General features: G+C 39.0%; 1 protein-coding gene across 3 annotated transcripts in view; it reads right to left on the reverse strand.

The window, feature by feature from the left end:
- Positions 1-22,133, reverse strand: part of IRAK1 (interleukin 1 receptor associated kinase 1) — a 29,621-nt gene extending 7,488 nt beyond the window's left edge. Inside the window, exons 1-12 of one of the 3 annotated variants that reach the window (XM_058169919.1) lie at positions 21,993-22,133; positions 21,497-21,666; positions 17,024-17,191; positions 14,391-14,552; positions 7,275-7,381; positions 5,375-5,542; positions 4,918-4,982; positions 4,579-4,693; positions 4,366-4,478; positions 2,243-2,447; positions 575-643; positions 266-484 (exon numbers count right to left, since the gene is read on the reverse strand). In XM_058169919.1, coding sequence (XP_058025902.1) covers positions 266-484; positions 575-643; positions 2,243-2,447; positions 4,366-4,478; positions 4,579-4,693; positions 4,918-4,982; positions 5,375-5,542; positions 7,275-7,381; positions 14,391-14,552; positions 17,024-17,191; positions 21,497-21,605 — 1,500 coding nt within the window. In that variant the 5' untranslated portion in view covers positions 21,606-21,666; positions 21,993-22,133. Of the gene's footprint in view, positions 1-265; positions 485-574; positions 644-2,242; positions 2,448-4,365; positions 4,479-4,578; positions 4,694-4,917; positions 4,983-5,374; positions 5,543-7,274; positions 7,382-14,390; positions 14,553-17,023; positions 17,192-21,496; positions 21,806-21,992 lie in introns of those variants that run through there. The other 2 variants (XR_009153539.1, XM_058169920.1) reach the window with 2 other exon arrangements.
- Between the last annotated feature and the right edge of the window lie 2,657 nt (positions 22,134-24,790).

Raw genomic sequence — 24,790 nt, forward strand, 5'->3', positions numbered from 1 at the left:
ACTACTGTGAATATATGTATTTATACACATACGCTTTCTTTATGAAGCTAATGTGAAACAACAGCATAAAGCAAAGTCAGTATATGTGAAAAGAACAGATTCAGAAGGTAACATACACAAAGCATGCATGATTGTGCCAGATTTTGATGGAAGTTCAAAATTCTTCCTGACTATGAAACAAAGGCTTAAAGTTAAAAGCTTTGTTACAACAAAGCAAATTCCAGATTTCTTCACAGAGGAAGAAATCAAGTGTTTGTTCTCTTACTTCAGCCATTGAAGGGCGGCGCTTGGCTCGTGGGTGGAGACAGCAACAAGCCAACTTTCCTAGTGTTTTGCCCAGTTGCTCTGGACAGGGGCCAGACCGGAGATCTACATGCTTTTGGTAGAGATGACTGCCAAGCTGAACTGCTTTGGTATGACTAGAAGAAGTTGTGTCTGTTGACTGATGGGCTTCTTGCTCTTCTTCATCATTTACCAGATCCTTCTGAAAGCACAAAGGTGGACAAGCAATTGTAAAAAGCCAAACTGCATGTTACATAATTAATTAGCATAAGATGAGATAAGAATTGCTCACCAAGTACTTGCTGTGTCCACGAGAATCTACTTCCATGGGTCGTCTTCCAGTCAAGAGTTCTAGAAGAACCTGTCAGGGATGAAGAAAGATTATTTTGAACTATGGGAGAAACATAGAATACTACTAAAATGGACACTTTGTTCTTTCCTCATATTTCAGTACAGGCAGTCAGGTGACCAGAACACAGAATTTCATTATAGGATCAGGTCATCCTAGGATAAAGCTAATCAGATTTATTACAAAGAACCTTTTTGTGTCAAGTTTTCCAACCAGGCCTTTTTCCTAAGAACTCTGGAATCAACTGAATTATTTCTTTGATTAGTTCTGCTCTGAAAGTCTGCTCTGAAAGTCAGACTCTATAACTAAAAGCAAACAATATTAGGTTCTGGCAGGATTTTCCTTCCTGCCTCTTAATAGAATATAGTTTTGCTGTGTATAGTTTGAAGCCTTTGAAGGCTCTCAATTCTAATATTAAGGCAAACTTTATAATGTATATTAACTAGTAGCCATAAAAATCAACATTTAAAACATCATAATTATAAATGGATATCAGGGTTCATTGCAATCCATCTGGTCAAATCAAATGCAATTTATGTTGCTATTATTATATATAATAACAACTCTGAATCCCTTAATGATGTACAAAATGCCCCAAATCTTTTAAGTCGAAATCTAAATCAATTATAAAATGTAATTACATAAGTATTTTGGCCATGACAAACCATGCATCACATAGCTGAAGTAAAAAAAGTTTTTCCATTAATTTAAACAATCCCACAAGTAGTATTTTTCCCCCTGACATGTAGAATGCGATACTTACTTAGGTCTGCATATAATGGACAAATAAAATTACCAACTTCTTTTAATTGCGCCCAAATCATCTTAAGTTGCCCAGGGAAAGAAGATTTTCTATCAAAACTAGAAGCAGCTCCCTGGCCATTATTGGATGGATTTAATAGACAGACCCTATGACAGTTATGTGAATATGAAAGGTACCTGAAGAGAATAACCCTCTGAATTGTTTAAAGAGACTATCCCCTCAGAAAGAGAAGATGAACTCAGCATGTTCCCTGGAATCATCAATTGTTTAACATACAGTATTACCTGGGAAGATGGCATTCTAAGTAGAAGCAGAATACACCAGATGGACATTATAGAAACGAACACAGGCTGTTGAACAAATGAACTTAGAATTGCCCTCCGCTTGTATGACATATCGTGTCTTCATCATACTGCATTTATTGGAAATACAAGTAGTTTTCAACTTACAACCATTCATTTAGTGACCATTCAAAGTTACAATGGGACTGAAAAAGTGACTTAGTCCTCGCACTTTGGACCATCACAACATCCCCATGGTCATGTGATCTAAATTCCTGGCAACTAGCATGTATTTATAACAGATGCACCATCCTACGATCATGTAATTGTCTTTTTTGACTTTCCCAGCCAGCTTGCAACAAGCAAAGTCAATGGGGGAAGCCGGATTCATTTAACAACCGCACGATTCATTCAGCGCAGTGCTTCACTTAACAACTGTAGCAAAAAGCTTGTAAAATCGGGGGCAACTCACTGAAGAACTGTCTTGCTTAGCAACAGAAATTCTAGTCCCAATTGTGGTTATAAATCAAAACCTACCTATAACATTCCTGTTCCCACATTACTCACCACACCAAAGCTGAATATATCAATAGCAGTAGAAAGCATCCCAGTCCGGACGTATTCAGGAGGTAGATAGGCCAATGTGCCCCTCACAGTCTGGGTCTGGCCCAGTGAACTGCTTATTGCTCCCTGCTTTGGCCGGCGGCTGAATCGTGCCAATCCAAAATCAGCCAGCCGTGGATTGAGTGCTGCATCCAAAAGGATGTTAGAGCTGTATATGACAGGAAAAGAGGGTTTTGTCACTAGTTTGGTAATGAAATGTCTGCAAGAAAACCACAAAGCTCAGAGAGCACCAAGGATCCTGCAATTCCTTCTCAAACTCCTATATGTAATAAGCATGACCAGGGAAATTTTCATCTTGTTGTTTGGAGACTCAACGCTTGAAAACTCAGTGTTACTCCCAAATACCAGTTACAGGGGAAAGAAATATGTATCCTCTCTGTCTCAGAAACATTTGGTTGACCATGATGAAAAACAAAATCCTGAACTAAAGGAGTCATTATGAAAGCAAGAGGAATCAAGACATCAAAAGATGCAAACAGCTTAATGGATGATGAACAGAAATTCCTTCTGGATCAGAAAAGTTATTTTGCCCTGGAAACCACTAATTTCAGATTTGCTTCAATTTGCTTTATCTTCCCAATACAGTGATAATTGAATTAGAGAGCTCCTTGAACTAGACACTACTCCAATAGATCCAGAAAAAAGCATATACAATAATAACATAAATCATATAAAATTTGGTATTTAATCAATGACCAAGGCATTTCAGAATGATGTTAATCACAATTCTTTGCAGCTCCAGTCAGCCTAGCCAATGGTGTGAAATACTAGGAATTGGAATTTAGTAATGTGAAAGGTCATAAGTTTCTCACTCCAGCTACTATTGTGCTTACACAATATTCATTGTCTATTTTCATTCTCTCTTGCACAATCCTCCACCCACCACCACCCCATATTGAAGCACAGAAGGTGAAGAGTTGTTAATAGAGTTGATGATACTCAGCTGTACTTCTCCACCCCGGGCCACCCCAATGAAGTTGTTGAAGTGCTGTCCCGGTGTTTGGAAGCCGTACGGGTCTGGATGGGGAGAAACAGGCTCAAGCTTAATCCCTCCAAGACGGAGTGGCTGTGGATGCCGGCATCCCGATTCAGTCAGCTGCAGCCGCAGCTGGCTGTTGGAGGCGAGTTATTGGCCCCAAAGGATAGGGTGCGCAACTTAGGCGTCCTCCTGGACGATCGGCTGTCGTTTGAAGATCATTTGACGGCCGTCTCCAGGAGGGCCTTCTACCAGGTTCGCCTGGTCCGGCAGTTGCGCCCCTTCCTTGATCGGGATGCCTTATGCACAGTCACTCATGCCCTCGTTACCTCTCGCTTGGATTACTGTAATGCTCTCTACATGGGGCTCCCCTTGAGGTGCACTCGGAGGCTTCAGTTAGTCCAGAATGCAGCTGCGCTGGTGATAGAGGAGCTACAGCTCCATGTAACACCGCCTGCGCAGACTGCACTGGCTGCCTGTGGCCTTCGAGTGCACTTTAAGGTGTTGGTTACGACCTTTAAAGCGCCCATGGCTTAGGACCTGGGTACTTACGGGACCGCCTGCTGTTACCACATGCCTCCCACCGACCGCACGCTCCCATAGAGAGGGACTTCTCAGGGTGCCGTCCGCCAAACAATGTCGGCTGGCGGCCCCAGGAAGGGCCTTCTCTGTGGGGGCTCCCACTCTGGAACGAGCTTCCCGGTTTACGCCAAATACCTGACCTTCGGACATTCCATGAACTGAAGACACATCTTTTATTCACTGGCTTAATTGGATTTTAAATTTTACCAATTTTAAATGGGGTTTTAATTGATGATAATTTTTAACATCAGGCTAATTTTGAATAAGTTTTTTAAGGGTATTTAAATTGTGTATATTTGTATTGTTGGTTTTATTTTGCCTGTACACCGCCCTGAGTCCTTCGGGAGAAGGGCGGTATAAAAATCAAATAAAATAAATAAATAAAATAAATAAATAAAACATCTCTCTCCTCACCCAAAAAGCAGATATTCTCACATTTAAACAAAAACAATGCATTAGTTATGTTTATATCTCACTCTAGGAGATGAGTTCCCCTCCATTCTCTTACCTCTTTACATCTCCGTGGATAAGGCTAGGGGAGTCACTGTGCAGAAACTGAATAGCTCTGGCAGTGCCCAGAGCCACATGGAGTCGCTGTGTCCAGGAGAGGCAAGCATCAACCTAAGAAATTCAAAATAGGTTCAAGGACAGGAGTGATCCTGAAAGACTTGTTTGCAAGAAGAGGCTACTTTTAAATAGAGAGGACAATTCAGCTAGGTACCTGGCCATGTAAATGATCTTCCAAGGATCCTTTGGGCAGGAAGACATAGACAAGGCAGAAACATCCCTGTTCAGCACAACAACCAGCAAACTCTACAATGTTAGGATGGCGAAACCTAAGTTATAAGTGAGACAATATTAAACAACGGTAGTTCCAACACAGCCCACACCCTTGTTCCCATGATTCTCTAGCACTGTGTTCTCCAGTTTGGCACTCCCCGAATGTGCTGGGTTCAGGGGAGATGAAATCCAACACATCAGAAGGATACTAGAAAACCTCCAACCCATTATTTCATTTCTGGGATCCCATAGAACATCCAAAATAGATTTTGGTTCTTACCGGGAAAGTTTTTCCACTTCTGTGACAAAACTATTCTTTATTACAGTCCAGTCCAGTTCTGCTTCCTGTCAGTTAGTTTAAGGGAGATTTTAAAAAAGGAAGGAAGATATATAAGTCATCATTAGCTGGACTAAGTGAAAAAGAATTCTGAGAGGTACAAAGGAGCAGGCTCAGCAACTAAGTACCAAATGTATATGAAGAACAGCCCTGTCACACTGAAGGGCAGTTAGGTCTGTCATGGCTATCAGGCCCCTGGGTTGCAAAGAGCTGATGCCCAATCTTATTTTTAGGGGATGGTCTATTAGAGGTGCAGGAGCCAAGTCTAAGAAATTTTACCGTTCATCGTTCCATGGACTAGTTGAGAGGGGAAATGAATGAATGAAATGAAAAGCCAGTGGAAATGAACATAAAATAAAAAAGTGTGAGCATTGTGAGTTGTAATACCCAATAGAAATACCTCCTTGAGCCGTTTCACAGCATAGACAGTGTTGCGCAATCGGGCCTGGTAGACGCAGCCAAAACCTCCTTCACCAATCTTGAGATGTTCAGAGAAGTCATCTGTAGCTTGGCGCAACTCTTCTAACTGCCACTCAAAAGGGCATGTGGAGGGCAGAGATTCAAGGCCCTGGAACAGGGTGGGCAATCCTAACGTAAACAGAACGAAAGGGCATCCCTTCTCTCCAAAGCACAATAACTCTGAAGCATAAGCATTTTAGTCAGGAGTGTCTTTTTCTCTGGCTGCTGATTGCTTCTCCCCCTCAACTGGAGAAATGGAAGCAACAGGCTTTCAATGATCGAAAAGTCATGTCTGCCTCAGATCAGCTGGAAGTAAGTTAGAGTAGCAGAGAGTGGCCTCAAGAGAAACTCTAATCCTGTTTCCAGATGAACAAAATGAAAGCGATTAAATGAAGATACTTAAAAACATAAACTGAAGCTTCAGATGAATAAGGAAAAGACAGAAAATGAATAGAAAAAAAAGGCAAAACACTGAAAGGTGAAAATACTTTTTCTACAGCAAAGTCTAATGACTCTTCCAACATCATAAAAAAGTAGATTTGTGTTATATTCATATACATTAAGCTAGGGAAAAGGAATAAGTTTGGCAAACACTATGAAATATTTATGTCAGAAATTCCAGATTTCTAAACCAGGAATCTTGATTTGGGGGTCAGACTTTTAGACACCCAGTCAAAGTTAATTCCAAAGTTAATTCCTGTACTTGTTGGAAGAATTAGGAAATTAGAAACGAATGGGATTAAGAGATTAAAGTATAGGTAGTCCCCGTTTAACAACTGCTCATTATGTAACCATTCAAAGTAATGGTTGAACGAAGCACTGAGCAAACACTGTACTCACAACTGGTCCTGGAAATTCTGGCCATCCCAGCATCTCCATGGTCACATGATAGCTATTTGTGAACTTCCCTGATGGTTTCTCAGAAGCAAAATCAATGGAGAACCCAGAAGGGAAGATTATAAGTCACTCTGCTACGTTGCTCGCACTTCCTCCCAACCTGATAGAAACCATCCCTGGCTCTGCTGCACTTGTACCACAGGGCCAGCAATGCATCCTTACCCTTGTGCATCTTCCCTTACTCAACAGCAACTCTTATTTGCCTGCCGGTATGTGAGCTCCCTGGGATTGTTTAACCACCTGTGACTCTTGCTTAACAATGACAACGGGAAGGGCCAAGATTGCCATTGCTAAGTGAGGCAGACATGGGATATGACCGCATCACTTAACATTGCAAATTCCAGTCTCAATTATCACTGTTAACCATGGACTTACCTGTACAGCATACAGGCAGCATATTAGGCAGCCAGAAGAAGGCAGAAAATACTAATGTAACAACAGGATAAGTACTTTAATAAAATGATGGACATGGGTTTTCATATAATTAAAACCAAAGAGAAGTAACTTTGGCAATGGCAAAACTGCAGCAGTAAAGAGAAATGAAGTACTAGCGTCAGTGCAGAATGCAAAAGGACATGAGAAGGGGTGATGGTTAGGGATTTACAGCAGAGCCATAAGCAACCTCAAAACAATAAGAAAGGAAGAACCATTATTTAAAAGATACTGAATAACATATGATGGAAGAAAAGGTACATATGTATTGAATATCTATGAAAGATACTGATTATGCCTGCTACACACAATTAGACACAAAACAAACTTGTTATAAAAAAACACAGAACAAAGTGTTGTAGCTCATAAGAAGTCCTAAATATCTGCTATTATCATAAACAACCAAACATTAAAGTTCCATTGTTTGCTCACATCATAGTTTCTCTTATATTGACCATTATCTCTTCTGACTACATGCCACTGAATGCAAGCAAGCAGAATGCAGTCAATACCTGTGTGTCACTCTGTGTAGGAGGCGATGGTAGGGTGTTGGATGCTGCACTGCTGAAACAGCCCCTTGGAGGGGAGACTCTCGAAGGGAGCTGAGGGTTGGAGTGATCTGATTGCCCAAGAAACAAGAGGGAATTCAGTTACAATCAAGATTCAAAATAGCCCTAGTACTCATAGCCCATTCACCTCTTTGAGAAGGTCTGGTGAAACAAGAATAGGCATAGAAATAAACTAAAAAGTGAAACATGAAAGAGGAAGGGAGGCACTACATTAGTGTGGCATTACGAATTATATACAGGAAATGGTTTATTCTAAGAAACTCATGAACATTTAATTCTAGTAATGTGTGTTGCATCAGGCATCCCTTTGAAATTGGTTTTCTCTATCCTAAGACAGATGGTCTAGAAGGAAATAATTACTCATGAAGTTCTCACTTTCATTTGAAAGAAGACAATTAGCAGCCTTCAAGACTGCCATACCAAGTTTTAAAGCGGATGAAACTTCATAAGCATCTTTACGCTGGGTGTGCATATGAAATTTCATAAAGCTCCCTTCTTCAGTAACTCCCTTGATTGTTTTTTTATGCTTTTCCATAACTACAGTAATACAATATGGGAGAGGAGGGAGACAAGCATGCAAACTTTATTCAAGATCCCAAGTTGATTTTCCTGGTAACAAATTTTTTGCCTGTAGGCTTTAGTATTCTCCACTACAGAGCACAGTTCTGCTCATTAGGAGCTTGCTATACCTAGAAGCTTCTAATGTCAAAGCCAGCAAAACAATTTCCTCCTGTTATTAATTAACCATCTTAAATACTATCAGAACAATCTCTTTCTTTCTCCTTCTTTCCCTCTCCTCACTGACCATATTAATACCAAACCAAATAAACCTGGTGAAAGATCAGGGTTTTCACTTCTGGCAAGAAGGATTATACTTCTTACTTATAGGGCAGACACATCCCCCATTGAATTAAGTCCATCTGACTCCATCTTGAGGAGAGAATTTTCTATTTTCTCAGCCAGGAAAAAATCAATAATAGCTTTTTGTAACCAAAGACCCTTCAGAGGTATTCAAACTAAAGTCCCAGAATTCCCAGACAGCACAAATAGTATCAAGTTTAGAGAAATTGTCAAAGCACCAAACCACAAAGTACATGTGGAACTTTGGAACCTGGTACCATCTTTGCCTCATTTTTTTTCAATAAAATTTTCCAACTTCTTCACTTCTAGGAAAAATGAGGAAGAGGGAGAGGATTAAACATATTCCTTCCCCCCTTCCCAGTGAAATGGTTTTCCCTCAGGATTTCAAGCAATCATTTCTATGTGCACTTTTTAAAACAGCAGAGAAGGTGTAAAATATGTCAATTTATGTAAAATTCAGTTTTCCCAGAAACACTGTATCACTTATGTGGATTATTGCAACAACAATTGGGAAGCCTATCCTTTCCAGAAATGATTTGACAAATTCCTTGACTTTTACAAAGGCTCTCTCTACAATGAGTAAAAATACTGAATCATAGGCAGAATCTTCCTATATTATATATTAAAGACAGAACTGGGTAATTGGGCTTCTCGCACTAGTTAAAATGTGCACAAGATGGTTTAACACTGAACTATAAAGGAAGAAAGTATTTTCTCAACACAATTTGTAAAGCACGAGATTTTTATACTAATGTATTAAAGATTGGGAATTCTTTGTTAACAAATGTTAAGTTGAATGGTGAATAGATGGTCGAAAATGTGTAAGATAGAAGAAGGGGAGGGAGAATGTTTAACTTTATTACATATGATTATGGTTAATTTTTGTAAATGATTTATTGTGGATATAAATGTGTAATTTTAGGGGTACTATATGATATATTAAAGGTATAAAGGAATAGGAAGATGGAATATTGTTTAATTTTGGAGGATAGATAGTAAAATTTAGGAATTTGGATTAAATATTATATTTAAGAGATGGATGTAATGTTAATTAGAATGTAATTGTTATAATAGATATATTTTGGATAAGTTATAGGTGTAATTTTAACAATGTTATTTGATATAAGTAAGGTAAAGTGAAGATTTTAATTACTACAATTGATACTTTGGATATTTGTAATATTATTTGTTGTATATATAAATGTTAAAGATGTGAAAAATGGACTATTGCTTACCCTGAAGGTTGGACAGAAAAATTAAAGAAACTAAGTTGGAAATATGAGCTATTTTTGAGAGACTGCTAAGGGAAGAAAGACATTTTAGAAGAACCCTTGGTGAATATTGGAAGATGGAACGTTGTTTTGATATTGATTGATGAAGGTTGGATATTAAAAACTATGTACTTTATTCAAGAATAAACACTAACTCAATCGGAAACTTCTGAGAACTCTAGGAGTGGAATGGTCTGATATATAATGGAGTGGAAGAAAAGTATCTTCTTTGTCTTTGGAAGGAGTGGAGGTTTTAAGGAATGACTATGGATTATGATTTGTGCTAGATTTTAATTTTGTTGTTAGTTTTATACCCTGTACTCGGTTCTCGGAAGTCCTGGGGGTGGGGAGGAAGGGAAGGGAGGGGAGGGGCAGAAAATGGATTGATAGTTAATGTACAAAGATGATTGAAGATGTATAATTAATGTAAGATCGGACCTGCCTGGCTACTACTTTAGAATGAAGGGAAAGAAGGAGTAGAAGAGAGAAGGAGGAAAGAGAAGAGGAGGAGGAGGAAAGGAAGGAAGAGGGGAAGAGGGAGAAGAAAGGAGTAGGGAGGAAAGAGGAGAGGATGTAGATAAGAGAGGGGGAGGATGGTTATGGAAAGTAGAAGAAGGTAGAGAAGGAGAGTAAAAGGAAAAGGAAGGGGATGGTGACCGGGCAGACCCGATTAATTGTATATGATGGTACATTAAATATGTTATTGGATATGTTATTGGATAAGAATGTCAAAATAAAACTTTTTTGAAAAAAAAAATGTGCACAAGATGGGTGGGAAGTTGAAAGACACAGTAATAGCTTTACAAAAGTGATAATTCAAAAATGTACGTTAGCAATTTTTCACCACACATATTTTGAAAATTACAATTGCTATGTAACGTAGTCTTCTAAGCAACAAGATGCTGTGTTATTTATTAATCTCTTATTTCAATCTGTAGTTTATTTTACCTTCCATAGGGTAGTTCAGTAATCCAGTCAACACCAAATCCCAAATGATATAAAATAATCAAAGCCCAATTGATTTTAGCAGTTAAAATTCAAGTATCTCAAAGACTAAAGACCGCAAAAAAAGGGAGGTCTCTCCTGGGGCTATGCAATGCTCCAAATTCCAAAAAAAATGGTGACTTGGATAATAATAATAATAATAATAATAATAACAGCAGCAGCAGCAGCAGCAGCAGCAGCAGCAGCAGCAGCAGCAACAACAACAGAGTTGGAAGGGACCTGGGAGGTCTTCTAGTCCAACCCTCTGTCCAGGCAGGAAACCCTACACCATTTCAGACAAATGGTTATCCAACATTTTCTTAAAAATTTCCAGTGTTGGAGCATTTACAACTTCTGCAGGCAAGTTGTTCCACTGATTAATTGTTCTACCTGTCAGGAAATTTCTCCTTAGTTCTAAGTTCCTTCTCTCCTTGATCAGTTTCCACCCATTGCTTCTTGTTCTACTCTCAGGTGCATTGGAGAATAGTTTGACTCCCTCTTCTTTGTGGCAGCCCCTGAGATATTGGAACACTGCTATCATGTCTCCCCTAGTCCTTCTTTTCATTAAACTAGGCATACCAAGTTCCTGCAACCGTTCTTCATATGTTTTAGCCTCCAGTCCCCTAATCATCTTTGTTGCTCTTCTCTGCACTCTTTCTAGAGTATGGGGGCTCACCTGTCACACCTATCAACATCTTAAATCAGAAGTGTATTTTCCTACAGATTCTTTGAGAAGTTGCCAACAGATACCACATGAGAGCACCTGAATGCTCTAAATCACTTCCTCAGTTGAATCTGAATCACTGGGCAACCCTAGTCTTTATTCCCTTTGTAAAAGACAGAGACTGTAAAGTTGCAAGGCTCAAGTACTTATGGGAATACCTGGAGGAATCTATATATCTCTATTTTGAAAGCTGCACTGGTTTCAATTCAAGGTGCCGGTTGTTAATTTTAAAGCTCTGCATGATTCAAGGCTTGGATGTCTATAGGACAGATTTCTCATCAGCCTGCCTTGTAAGAGATAGCACAGCAGGTTCCTTATGTTGGCCACTTAATTAGAGACACCACCTAGAAGAGGCCATGGAACACACTTTTTTATTTGCTATATATAACCTCCTCTGAAATAGTATTGCCCTCTCAGACATTCAGATGGTCCCCTTCCTCCTGCTGTTCAGGATCTTCTGATCTTCAGAAAGATGGTGAAGCACAAACTATTCTATCAAGCTTTGAGGTCATTGTGATAGTGTCTCTGGATTAGCAAGCATTGTAGTTGTGTTTTTGGAATGCGAATGTTTAACTGTGCACATAATTGTTTATACTCCATGTTTTTGATTTTGACTATTATGTGTTATTTTAACCCAAATTAAGGATTTAGGGAGTTCTATACTGCTGAGAGTTGGTTCATTGGAGTGGCCTATAAAGCAAGAGAGCAGACAAACAGACAAATGAATACAGCTACCAAGAAGTGCATTCCAAAACTTGGGAACAAGGCAAAGAATTATCTTGGTCACCAACTCCATATTTGATAATGTAAATGAGGAAACTGAAAAGTTTATTACAAAGCTCTCCAGATTGAGCAAATTCAATCTAAATGTTTGAGAAGAGTTATTTCCCAGACTGAGTAAACCCATAATCTGTCAGGTTAAATAAGGAGCAGTAAAAAATTTTCCCATATCAAAGTTCAAAATTTCTACATAGCCTTTGCCTTACCATCTCACCAGTGGGAAGCTCATGAATTTGTTCTTATTTCCATTTTGTAAAGTCTTAAAAAATGTATTACATTTTTTAAAAAACATAATCTACACTGATAGCAACAACCAAATCACTGAAAAAGAGAGAGTTATTAATAGCCACGTATTTGGAACATACAGACGAAATGAACAAACTATGAAAATGTCTGGTACGGATGAGCATATAGTATGTTCCCTCCTGGCTCACTTCTCTTGTATCAGGAGCAGCTTAAATAGACAAGCTGGGATATAAAAGCTTGTGGACTAGCAAGTATTTGAAAATATAGGTGGAAGACAATTTCAAGTACAAAAATAAAGATAGGAAAAAAATTTGGAGCATAGCTTTTGGAATTCTTTTCAACCCATTAATAGCAACTCCACTCAGGATGAACAAAAATTAGAAGAGGGAAGAACAGGGATTATTAACAAAGGAGCAATTGGCAGCCTCTGAGCAGTTTCTCATTTATCTTTCTTATAGGGATGCATTATGGTTTTTTAAATTCTAAATTTCTATTCCTCTGCAGTGACTAGACTAATTTGCCCATTTTTTAACTCTCTTGTTTTTAACCAGTTTCTACCACCCCACAAAATTTCTCCTTTGTGTTACTCTGCTGATCGATTAGAGTCCCAAACACCTTTACTTTATTTCTTTCCAACATTTTGATGAGTTGAAAAGTATAAAAGCCTATTAGGCTTTTTAGAGTTTGCATACTATTTTTTAAAACAACAACAACAAATCATTCCAGGTAATTCAAAACAGCAAATACAAAAATTTAAAAAACAGAAATTTTAAATACATACCTAAGCAAATATAATCAAAAGTAAATATATTTACATTTCAGATTCACTCAAGAATGGAAGCTATTAAACATTTTATGCAGTGTAAACCTGAGCCACAACAATAAAACCTCACGTAAAACGCAGTGGGGTGGAGTTATTCTCTCAGAGATGTAGGGCATCAATCAAAAACCCAGAGCAGGAAGTGGGGAGGGGGAGTTGGTTATGATCATCTGAGACATTCTACCATTGTTCAAGGATGCTGTTCTATAGAACCTGGTTGCAAGGCTTTCTTGTTAGTATGTGCTCTAACAGTTGAGCTGTTGCTAGTCTAATAACCTCCCTGCCGCATAAGACACTTTATCAAAATAGTTTTACCATGCTTTTCTAATAAAAATGCTAAATGTGCCAAACCAGTTGGCTACAATGCCAGGAGAAGTAAAGCTGAAAAAGTGAAGAAGATTTTACATCTTCACTTTTTGCTAAAGTTTCAAGTAGAAAGTAAAAATGCATGCTTGGCCTCATCATCTTTTCTGAGGACACATTACAAATGACAACTGCATTGTTACAGTTGTTTCTGTGACAAGAATTGTAGATGAGGAGAAGAATGAGAATTGCTGGCCTTATGAAATTTTTCAAATCTGTATTGCATTGTCAAACCCTTAGTCATAAAACCTCAATATATTCATGCACACTCCTTTCAGTTACTTTTCATAACTGCAAAGAGAACATTGCAAGAAAAATCACACAGAATGGCAAGAAGAATGATCAAAAGGATTGAAATAATTTCTTTAGGAGGAACAGATCCTCCGCAAAATCACTGGGAGGGGGAAGGGAGATTATTTTAAAAGTACGATTACTTTCTTTCTGGTACAAGAATTTGGAATCATAATTGACATGTTCAGAAATAACAACGAGGAATTTCCTGCTCCACCAATGTGTAATAAAATTGGTTTAGATTAACTTTCTAAAAATCATTTGACCAATTGATCAAGATTAGACTTGTCATCATCTGTAAAGCAAATTAGAATCCAGTTATTCAAATAGATTTCTATATGCTAGATTCTTGTTCCACTTTCCTTCTTCATGTTCTCCGAAATTTTATCAGGCACATCTTCATAATTTTAAAAGATAGTAGTAACCTAGAGCAAAGTTGAATTTTGTAACCAGTGTCAATTTCTGCACTGCATAATCAGTGTTTAGAATATCTGCAGCCTTGCTGAGGAGACTCTGAAATTTGTGCTCTCGGTTCATTCCATTATCCCAAGCTCAAATGCTTTTGAGTTTTATGAAATGGGGGTTTCATGAAATGGAAAACATATCATGCTTCAAATATCTGAGGAAAGTTGTCCCTGAACAACCCCACTGGACAGGAAAACAAATTATACTTTTGTTTCTAAACATTCCAGGAGCAATGGCAAACATGGACCTTGTACCTGGTTCAGGTGGGGAGGGTTTTTGGTGGGGTTCCCACATTTTTGTAATGATCTTGCAGCTGCCTCTGCCACCTGGATCTGGAGCAGGTGGGGGTTTAGGAGAAGTAGATGGCTTTTGAGAAGACACTGGCCTGGCCTTCTGGGAACATGGCAACAGACATCCTGTAAGAAGAATGGGGAAAAAAAGAATCAAATACTAGTTCATATACAACTTTGGTTACTGTAGTTCTGTACCCAACTATTATGCTTTCTAAACTATGTGTCATATCTTAGAATATTATCCAAGCCCAATGATTAGCTGCTTAACCAACAATTAATTAAGCTATGGTTTAGCAATCATGCAAATTAGCTTTTTATAATGATACTTGCAACAAATAATTCACATTAGATCTAATGGGCAGGAGAATCCACCTTAGGAATGCTCCTAAGAATCCACCTGTCTACAGAAAGCCAAATCCCTATTACAGCCAGTTAGTTGATTCTAGAGGATTCTAGAGAACTGGCAAGAATCAGGATGAACAGTAAAGTTATGTGGACTAGTAGAGAAAAGCAGCACAAGAGGCCATGGCCATTTGCAGCATTAGCTTCCTGTCACCTTTAGCTACGGAACTGTGGTTCTAGATTGCCTTGAAAGTTAGAGATGTTATGTATAGAAATGTTAAATGGCTTTCTTTTTTCTACTGACCTGCTCACTTCAATAGATTGGCATCATAACTTAAAATGCTGCACACAGAGGTTTGTGCAAATGCTGTGTGCAGAAGTTTATATTTTAAGACTGACTTAGAACTTTAGCCCAAGAGCTCTAGAAAACAATAGGTTATGTGAATATAACATAAGATAAAATTAACAAGCAATTTGGGGATCATAAAATATAAGTTAGTTGTTTCAGAACAGGTTTATGTCTATCGTCATTGCTGGAAACATTCTGTCATATTATTTGTGAAGAAAGTAATAGAAGCATTCTAGATTCTATGTTATATGGAAATGCAGCATGTATGATGAACATGTGATATTATCAACTTAAAGTGGCAATACAACACTAATCAACACTGAAAAGCCATCCAGACTCACTCATGTGTTTTATCTAAGCTTGTTTATTCAAATATGATTGAGGCAAGAGTCAAAAGATTAGATCAGTGGAAACTGATCAGTGGGGTTTTTTTGTTGGAAAACCATCTATGGAATATCTAAAGGAATATGCAGGCAAACATATTTCTTAACAAGAGGTGAAAAACTATTTTTTTTAAAAAAATACTGATATAATTTTAAATTCTGAATTGAGATATTCTGACATTTTGCATAAAGTTTCATTGCTAGCATTTACTTGTTTTGCAGTTTTCAAGTTGTTTTGACGTATACCGTATTTTTCGGACTATAAGACGCACTTCCTCCCCCCCAAAAAAGTGGGATGGAAATGTCTGTGCATCTTATAGAGCAAATACTGCAGCAGGGAGGGGGGTTGGTGCAGCCTCAATCGACTGTTCTAGACAGCGGGAACTGCCGCTGCAGCCTATCAGCGCCCATTTGCTGCCACCCATTCACCGGCAACTGACAACAAACGGGCAGCAGCAAACAGGCCACAGCGGCAGCAAATGAGAGGCGGCAAATGGGCCACAAAGGTGGCAAATGGGTTGTGGCAAATGGGCCACAGTAAATGGGCTGCAGCAAACGGGCCGCAGCAAACAGGCTGCGGCAAATGGGCTGCGGTGGTGGCAAATGGGCCGCAGCAGCGAACAGGCGGCAGTGAATGGGCCAGATGAATACCGGATGAATGCTGAGAGGCAGAGGCAGATTTTTTTTTCTTGTTTTCCTCCCCAAATGCTAGGTGCGTCTTATAGTCTGGAGCATCTTATAGTCCGAAAAATATGGTAATTTTTGGGTGCAAAAATAACTCATTTTTTATAACATGTTATAACATGTTATAAATCATGAACTGCAAGCAGAATATAATAAAATCATGAAATGGAAATGTGCAATGTATCATTTAATGCAGTATAAGAAATAATACATATAGTTCAGTGCCTCTACTTACACACAAGTTTAAGAGAGATTCTGAACAGCTTACTGGAAAAGGCTAAGCTCCTTGAAGATGATAAGTGAAAAATATCCAACTGAATGGATTAATTATGATAGATTAAAAAAAACCACAACTGCCATTGCAGATTCTGGGATTAAGGTCATTTGTCCTTGGGTAAGAGAGGTGGAAAAAGAGAAGATTTGAGAACATTTTATTTGTTTATATCTCGCCTTTATTATTTTCACAAGTAATCAAGGCAGTGAACATATCCAACACATTTTCCTCTACCTATTTTCTCCACAACAACCCTGTGAGGTGAGTTGGCCTGAGAGGAACTGGCCCAAGGTCACCCTGCTGGCTTTCCTAGATAGGCTGGGACTTGAACTCACGGTCTTCTGCTTTCTAGCCTGGTGCCTTAATCACAAGCTGCCTACTGTCACCTTGGAGGGATAGGCAGCATACAAGTTTGATTGATAAATAAAATGAAAAAATAAAATAAACCACTAAGCCAAACTGGTTCTATGAAACCCAACTCAAAAAATTACTTGGGCAGATCCCTTTAATTCCTCCATTGCTACTAACTTCATCTAAGCTGAAGGAGGCAGGAAGGAATCACCTGAAACAATGATATCACGTGCCCGATATAGTTGCAAGTCATCAAGTATCTGAATTAAATCATCAATGTAGGCATTGCGATTCATCCAGGTCCACATAAGGTTGTGTGTCCGCCCATCCATCTTCTCATACAGTCGCAATTCAACCTGGTTTCGTACAATCCTGGAAGCTAGTATGTAAGAGAAAGGTTGATTACCAATCACACATTTACTATCAAGGGTGTAACCTCATAATTAGCCTCATATGTAACAGGCTTGACTACTGTTCGAGAGTCTAGACTGAATGTTGATACATTACTATTGATATACTAGACAACCCGGGTCTTGGTTGGATCATTATTTCAGAGATATTTCCTTCTATAAACAGAAACAGAATGATTGGGGAGGGGCAAAATAGTGGGAACAGGAGCAACTTCCAACTTCCTTCTAGCTTCCCCACTGAGTTTCCTTGTGGGAATCTGGTAGAGAGCATTGGAAAGCTTCTTCCCTTCTATTTGTAGGATGCAGGGCAAGTAGCTGCTGCTGAGTGGGGGAAGGGGCAAGAGATCGAGACCTTCACACAATGTTGGAAATGAAAATCATTCCCAGCAGCAGCCAGTAGCACTGAAGCAGCCACAACTTCCCCAAATTTCATTCCTTAGACGTCAGGTTTGTAATGTAAGTTAACCTGTTTGAGGTATCTTGGTTCATATGTTGTTCCCCTATGATACTCTATTTTACCCAGTTAAAGATCATATAAGAATTTTAGTAGTATATAGATTCAATTGTCTTGTGAACAAAATGTAACAATATCCATTTATATCTTGCACCCGCTCTTTAGCTCTCGTTCCAATTCTAAGTGGATAATTGCTAATCTATAGTACAATAGACTCACTAGAGAAGAGTACAATATATACAATATATATAATATATATTATACAATATATAACAATATATACAATATAGTACAATAGACTCACTGGAGAAGAGCCTAATGCTGGAAAGATTGAGGGCAAAAGAAGAATGGGACAGAGAACGAGGTGGCTGGATGGAGTCACTGAAGCAGTAGGCATGAGCTTAAATGGACTCCAGAGGATGGTAGAGGACAGGAAGGCCTGGAGGAACATTGTCCATGGGGTCGCGATGGGTCAAACACGACTTCGCAACTAACAACAACAACTAGTACAATCAGATTTTTTGATCCAAACCAGTCAATTAAGGTTTCAGGAACCTAAAAATCTGGCCAGTAACATACTTCCTAATTCACACTGGTTGGAAAGTTACCAGATCGGGGAAGGCTGACATGGGCAAAATGTTTCTGTGCTATAGGATCTGAACACAAATATAGGAACTATCTCATATAACACCAAATTATCTATCCATTTATTTTTGCCTTACCTATTTTGATTCATGCTAGCTTAAGGAGTTTCTCTTTCTTATGTGTTCACTTTTCTTTTAATGGAGATGTTAAGAACTCAATTTAGGAGTACTGTAGATTAAATTATGTTCTTCCTTTGCGTATTTTACAAAGCAAGGCCACAAGCAACTTTTAATCAGCAGCTGTGGCAGACAAGAAATGAGAAAGAAAACTGAAAGAATCATTTGCTTGCCTCTGACTAAACTGAAGTGAATTAATACAGCTGGTATTCAGTTCTTGGTTCATTTCAACATCAGACCTGCATTCATCTTTGGTTGATAAACACCTATCTGTTCAAGGAATTTAATAAATACTATTCAGTTTCTTCCTGTCTTGAACATGTCCAGGTTCTGCCTGGTATTGCTGTTTTGAGTAACAAGCACAAAGCCAGTAACATTAACAGGAACTAAAATTGATACTAGATAAAAATGAACTACCAAACCAGATGTTCTTATGGTTCTATACTCAATTTTTACCATTTCCATCTTATCGTGTGTGTGTGTGTGTGTGTGTGTGTGTATGTGTGTGTGTTTCAAATTTCTAACCCACCCATCTCCCTCCTGAATGAAAATAATGGGCACGTAACGTAGATTGTTCCCAGTCTCTTTTCTCTCATTGGCATTAAAGGGGAAGCTGGCATCTTTACAATTTTTTCCTGATCCCACTGGCATTCCAGGGGGTAAAAAGAGAGTAGCAGTTGCCCACTGCTGTATTTGAATGTGTATCCAGAAAAATATCAAAGGTAAGTTGTGACAAAGAACATCATATGAGACAGGGAGATAGTTGGGAACCTCACTTGTTTGACTAAGAGAGCATTTTGTGAGTTACCACACTTATTTCGACAGCCACTTTTAATATCATCAACTTTGTACTCTCAACATTTCATAAGTGCCCAGGGGCCTAACAAGATTGTTTTATTTCCTAAAGAACTTCATTCCGGAATTAAAATTTATACTTTTATTGTGGGTATTCTCTCAGCCCCCACATTTTTTGTGTCATTTTATTTTAGCTACATTTAAGATTAGCCAACCAACATTTAGTCCTAAAGCTTTGAAGCTCTCATCGTTCCCACCACCCATCTCCTTCCGTTTATGACTGTATGAGTATAACTTTGTTGCTTGTCTCCTTACAATTTATATTGATATTGTTTCCTGATTGCTTATTTGTACCCTATGACTATCATTAAGTCTTGTACCTTATGATTCTTGATGAAAATATCTTTTCTTTTATGTACACTGAGAGCATATGCACCAAGAAAAATTCCTTGTGTGTCCAATCACACTTGGCCAATAAAAAAAAATTCTATTCTATTCTTGGAGTATGGCTGCCATTTGCCCAAAGTACAGTTATCTTTGCACCAACAGGGAAGACAAATTGCACAGTTTGCATTTGGAAGTACTCATTTATTCAACTGTTATCGCAACCCAAATGCCACTGGGTTATCAGAAGTGACCATAACTGGTTGGAGTTTTTTAACATATGAAACTGAGGAGGGTTTCCTGTCAAAACCATAGGATGTTTTTACGCAAAATTTGAATATACATAGAAGGGAAAGAGAGAGATAAAATCTATCTTGGAGTGGAGGGCAATTTGGTAGCGCTGTAAATGCCTGATGGTTTACTGTCTGCTCTTCAGTTATGATTTTTAAAGCAATCTTTATTCTGAGATCATTTCAGCCATTCTTAGCTCTTCAAGCAATCGCATCTCCCTTTTTCTGGAGGATGGATGGAAATAAATTTCCCCTCTGTAAATCCGTGCTGCATTATAATTTTTAGTGCACAATTTAAATCCTCAAATTAAGTTTTAGAAAGTCCCATCTCTACCCCATATTATACAGTATATTATTTCTGTTTCAGGGCTGCCAAATGAAATGAGCCAATATGACTTCTGGCTAGATGAGAACCCATTTTGAGCTGTACCTCAGAGCCTTACAGTGACGGAAGTTATAATCTTTGGAAAATATTACACCATTCTTCATTTGCTGAGATCATGGTCCTAAGGATATTTGTGTGCCACTGGATTAGACTACATGGGCACTCCATTTAGCATCTTACTTCAAACATGGCTAGTCATTTGCTCTAGAAAGCCCCCAAACAGAATGTGTATGTAATATAACATGCCCGTTGCATTTAGATCTAACTTCTTTTAAAGCCATTTTATATCTTGGAATAGCAGACTCGATAAATTTCCTATTTACTGTGAGAACAACTATTTCTTTTTTGTCTGTTCTAACTCCACTATATTTGGAGTGAAATGCTGCTTCTACTGGTAAACAAAAAAATATTTTTCTTTCTCCTTTCCCATTATACTATTGATATGTATAGATATTCTCTTCTATGGATAAATACATAAAATTGGATATAAGACATGTATATATAAGAATTGAACTGTACTTCTGCGTAACTCTCTTCAGCCAGATTTTGGCTACTCTTTTGGCAGGGCTTTTCTTTTTTTGAAAGACTTAACTCAATGCTGCTGTTATTCCATTTTACCCATAGATATTTACTGAAAGGAAGAAACAAGAAAAGCCACAATCTGATGTATGCGAATAGGTAAGAGAAAAAAGAAATAGGTCATCTTCTACCCACTGAGAGATGTTCGTTTTGGTTCCAATGGCAAAGAAATGTGTTTAACAAACAAACTGAAGGAATTAAAAAAATAATAATCCTGACCACAAAAGCAACACACACAGACACAGCATTTGAATCCACCTAAGTGGATCAGTGGTTCGGGGCAGATGACTTAATGGGTGTTCAGGTAAGGTATCTTACACCAGAGATCCACCCACTCGAACCAACCACGTCCATAGCCCAACAGTGGGCACAAACATAGATTTAAAGACAGGTTGGGGTACCTGGGAGAGGTATAAGCCGAGCCCAGGAATTTAACTGTGGTTAAAAAGGCAAAAGCCCCATAAGACACCACAAGACGGGGCAGCAGAGGCCAAGCCCGTATTCTTGCCTACACTTTACCATGCGCGCTTGCCCTTCCGCTTTACCCAAGGGACCCTTTCCCCTTCCCCTGGCTGGCCACCAAACTCAAGCCCCTCTCTCCCTCCCACTCGGCCCGGCCCACTTACCGAAACGCTCCCACTCAGCCCGGTCCAGAGCGTCCATGATTTCGTAGAACTTGCACATGACCGCGGGAGGCAAATCGTAAAGGAGCCGGGTCGATCCGGAACCGGCCATAACCCCCCGGTCTTCGCTATGACTACCGCCCTCCACCGCCCAGGCCAGGCCATAGGAGAGGCTGGACAAGGGGGAGGGGAAAAAAAGAAAGAAAAGGGGGGGTGAGAAAAGAAAAGGGGCTACTTCCCCTTTAAATAGCACTCAGGATGAGGAAGAAAAGGGTCGTTTCGGCAGGCTCCCGCTCATCCTCCTGCGCATGTGCCAATGGCAACGTGCATCTTCTCTCCAGACGCGCCACCGTCATACGCAGAGCAGCCATCTTGGACGTGGCGGGCGTCTTTGGACGTACCGGTTGGGAGTCCCTCTTTTTAACTTTCTCCCTCCCTCCCCCCCCGCTCCGAGTAGCGGGTGATCATTTAGGCTGTAATGTTTAAGGGTTTTACTTACGATATAGTCTTAGCTGCCGTGGCTTCCGACGGCAGGGTCAAGGATGTCAAGCCGCCACACACACACCCCGCCCCATTGCTGCGCTATCACACACTTGGGGACGCCGCGGAGCGACGTTGTGTATAGGTTGCTCAGACGTTGCAGGTCCTTCCTAGAGGTGAGGCTTACACGAATCGAAGCGTGCAAGGTGACGAGGACTGTCTGCCTTTATTTGGGAGTAAACTCCATTCGACTTAAATGTACCCGCTGAATATGGGTAGCATGGAGTTACACAAAACCACCTCTTTTATCTTTTTGTTTTCTGCTGCAGCAGAGCCTGAAATGTACCCAAATGGATAAGCAGACTAAGTGAAAAATCGAGGCTTGATAAGGGCAGCCAAACCAGATAGTTTGTCAAGATAACAATTCAAATTAATTTTTCACATTTCTGATGAAGCCCAGATAAACACAATGTCACTCAAGGAACTTCTGTTATCCTATTCATTCAAGTATATTAAAGCACTTTTCTGTCCTTTATGTATGCTTGCTTGATTGCAAATTCCAGATCTGAGTCCAGATGGTAGGATTCCATATTCTTAGGAAATCTGTTTTACTTTAAGTCATTATTCAGATGTCCCTATACCATTCAGTGGAGCAGAATAGTTCTGAACAGTAGAACTGCATAAGTTCTGGAAGAAAATTTCAGGAAACATATATACCCATAAGGATCAATGAACTCAATTGATCTTTGGAACAGATTGCATTGAATTTTTTTTACTTAATTTATTTTGATAGAAAATACACTGATTTGCTCATTCTGATAGAATCATGGCAAGCCCAATATTAAGATTACCTTATCTGCCTTGAACAAATCTGATGACAGAATTTTTTCCCTGCAATTCCTTATAGTAGCCCTACTTAAGCAATTAAGCAGAAGCTGCTAGTTTAGGTAATAAATACTGATTGTTATTCATAGTTGTCCACTATTTGAAGAAAAAGATGCCATTTGGGTGTTCCCTGATAAATAGATTGTAAAAACTCCTTTGTTATGGTCCTATAATCCCTTAATTTGAGAGTTGGGGCAATTGAATGGACACAGCAGATATTTTTTCTTTGCACCCTAGTAAAGAAACATCTCTAGCTACTTAGGATTCAATCCTCAACTTCCGAGTGGGAGGTAAGCACTAGGCCCCCACACTGCTCTATAAACAGATGGTAACAATGCGTACTTACTTTAATACAAATGCAGATAGCCCTCGACTTACAACCACAATTGAGCCCAAAATTTATGTTGCTAAGTGAAACATTTGTTAAGTGATTTTTGCCTCATTTTACAACCTTTCTTTCCATAGTTAAGTGAATCACTGCAATTGTTCAATTAATAATACAAGGTTGTTAAGTGAAATCTGGTTTGCCCATTGCCTTTGCTTGTCAGATCGCAAAAGGTGATCACATGATTCAGAACAGTGCAACCATCATAAATATGAGTCAGTTGTCAAGCATCTGAATTTTGATCACGGGACCATGGGGATGCGGCAACGGTCTTTAAGTGTGAAAAATGACCCTAAGTCACTTTTTTCAGTGCCGTAACTTCGAACAGTTGGTAAGTGAACTGTTATAAGTTGAGTAGTATCTGTACTGATTCTGTGGAAAATATAATTATTATTAGGTTTGTACAGTACTTCTAAATCCAACTTGGTGGTTCCTGCCAAAGACTTTGAAATATGACTCCCATTTCAGTTTCACTGAACCAGCTCCTTGAATATCAATCTGGTAAGAATGGCTATCTGCTTTCTATATGTGGGTACTAACAGCATTTTCTCTCTGCTTGGTACAGGAGACATCTCTTATTTTTTAAAGTATACATTATCATAGTTAAAATATTTTCTAAGAGGAACTTACTGTTTTTCCCATAACATATGAGATTTGTCCCTAGCTAAGACTGTTAGCTAGGACAGTTGCTTAGCTGAAATATCTATCGTAGGATGTAAAACTCAGTTATGTGATAGCTTACTTTTTTATTAGTTCATGATTTCTTATCACACCAACCTTCCAGATGGCAATCTTTTATAATCCTAAACAGAATCAAGCAGTATTCAGGACAAGAAATAAAAAGAGTAAAACAAGTTACATTGTAGCAGAAATTTAAGATTTCTGGTGAAAATGAATTAGTCTTCCAAATAATATATAGAGTAAAATAGTGTGCCATCTTCAGTGACATGAGGACACATCCACATTTGACTTGGGTGAAACAAATGGTGGAAAAGCCAGGGTCCCCCCTCCCACAGGTTTTGGACCAGTTTTCAGTGGGGAAAGTCAGTTCTGGAAATTTATAATGTTCATCCAAAGAACCATACTTCTAGATACTACCATATAATATTGCTGTCTGTGATTAACATTTTGGATGAATAGCAAACTATAAGGATATCTGTTTATAACATGAGAAAAGAAAATATGATCTTCCCTATGGTAGCACTTGTGGGTGGGGGGCATGAAGTCCCAAACAATGAAAGTGAGTTGCAGTGATCTCAGGGACAGTTCTGAGAGTCTGGAGATGTTAAGGGAGGTGTTCCAGGTTCTTTACCTGGAAGTGTTTTAGGGGCAGCCTTTTTCTACTTACAAATCCTGGATTTCAACATTGGATGGATGAGTGAAAAGTGATACAATGCTGCCTCCTAGGAGTCAGTGGGGGTGTTTAATGATTTACAGGGGAATGGTCTTAGTGGTTATTGATTCAGTAGATGGGATATTATCACTGGCTTTTGTGATCAGGATGGCCTGTAATAAAAATGTTGCTTATATCTGTCCAGATTGTGGTA

Source organism: Ahaetulla prasina, chromosome 2, assembly GCF_028640845.1.
Source record: "Ahaetulla prasina isolate Xishuangbanna chromosome 2, ASM2864084v1, whole genome shotgun sequence".
Taxonomy (NCBI): domain Eukaryota; kingdom Metazoa; phylum Chordata; class Lepidosauria; order Squamata; family Colubridae; genus Ahaetulla; species Ahaetulla prasina.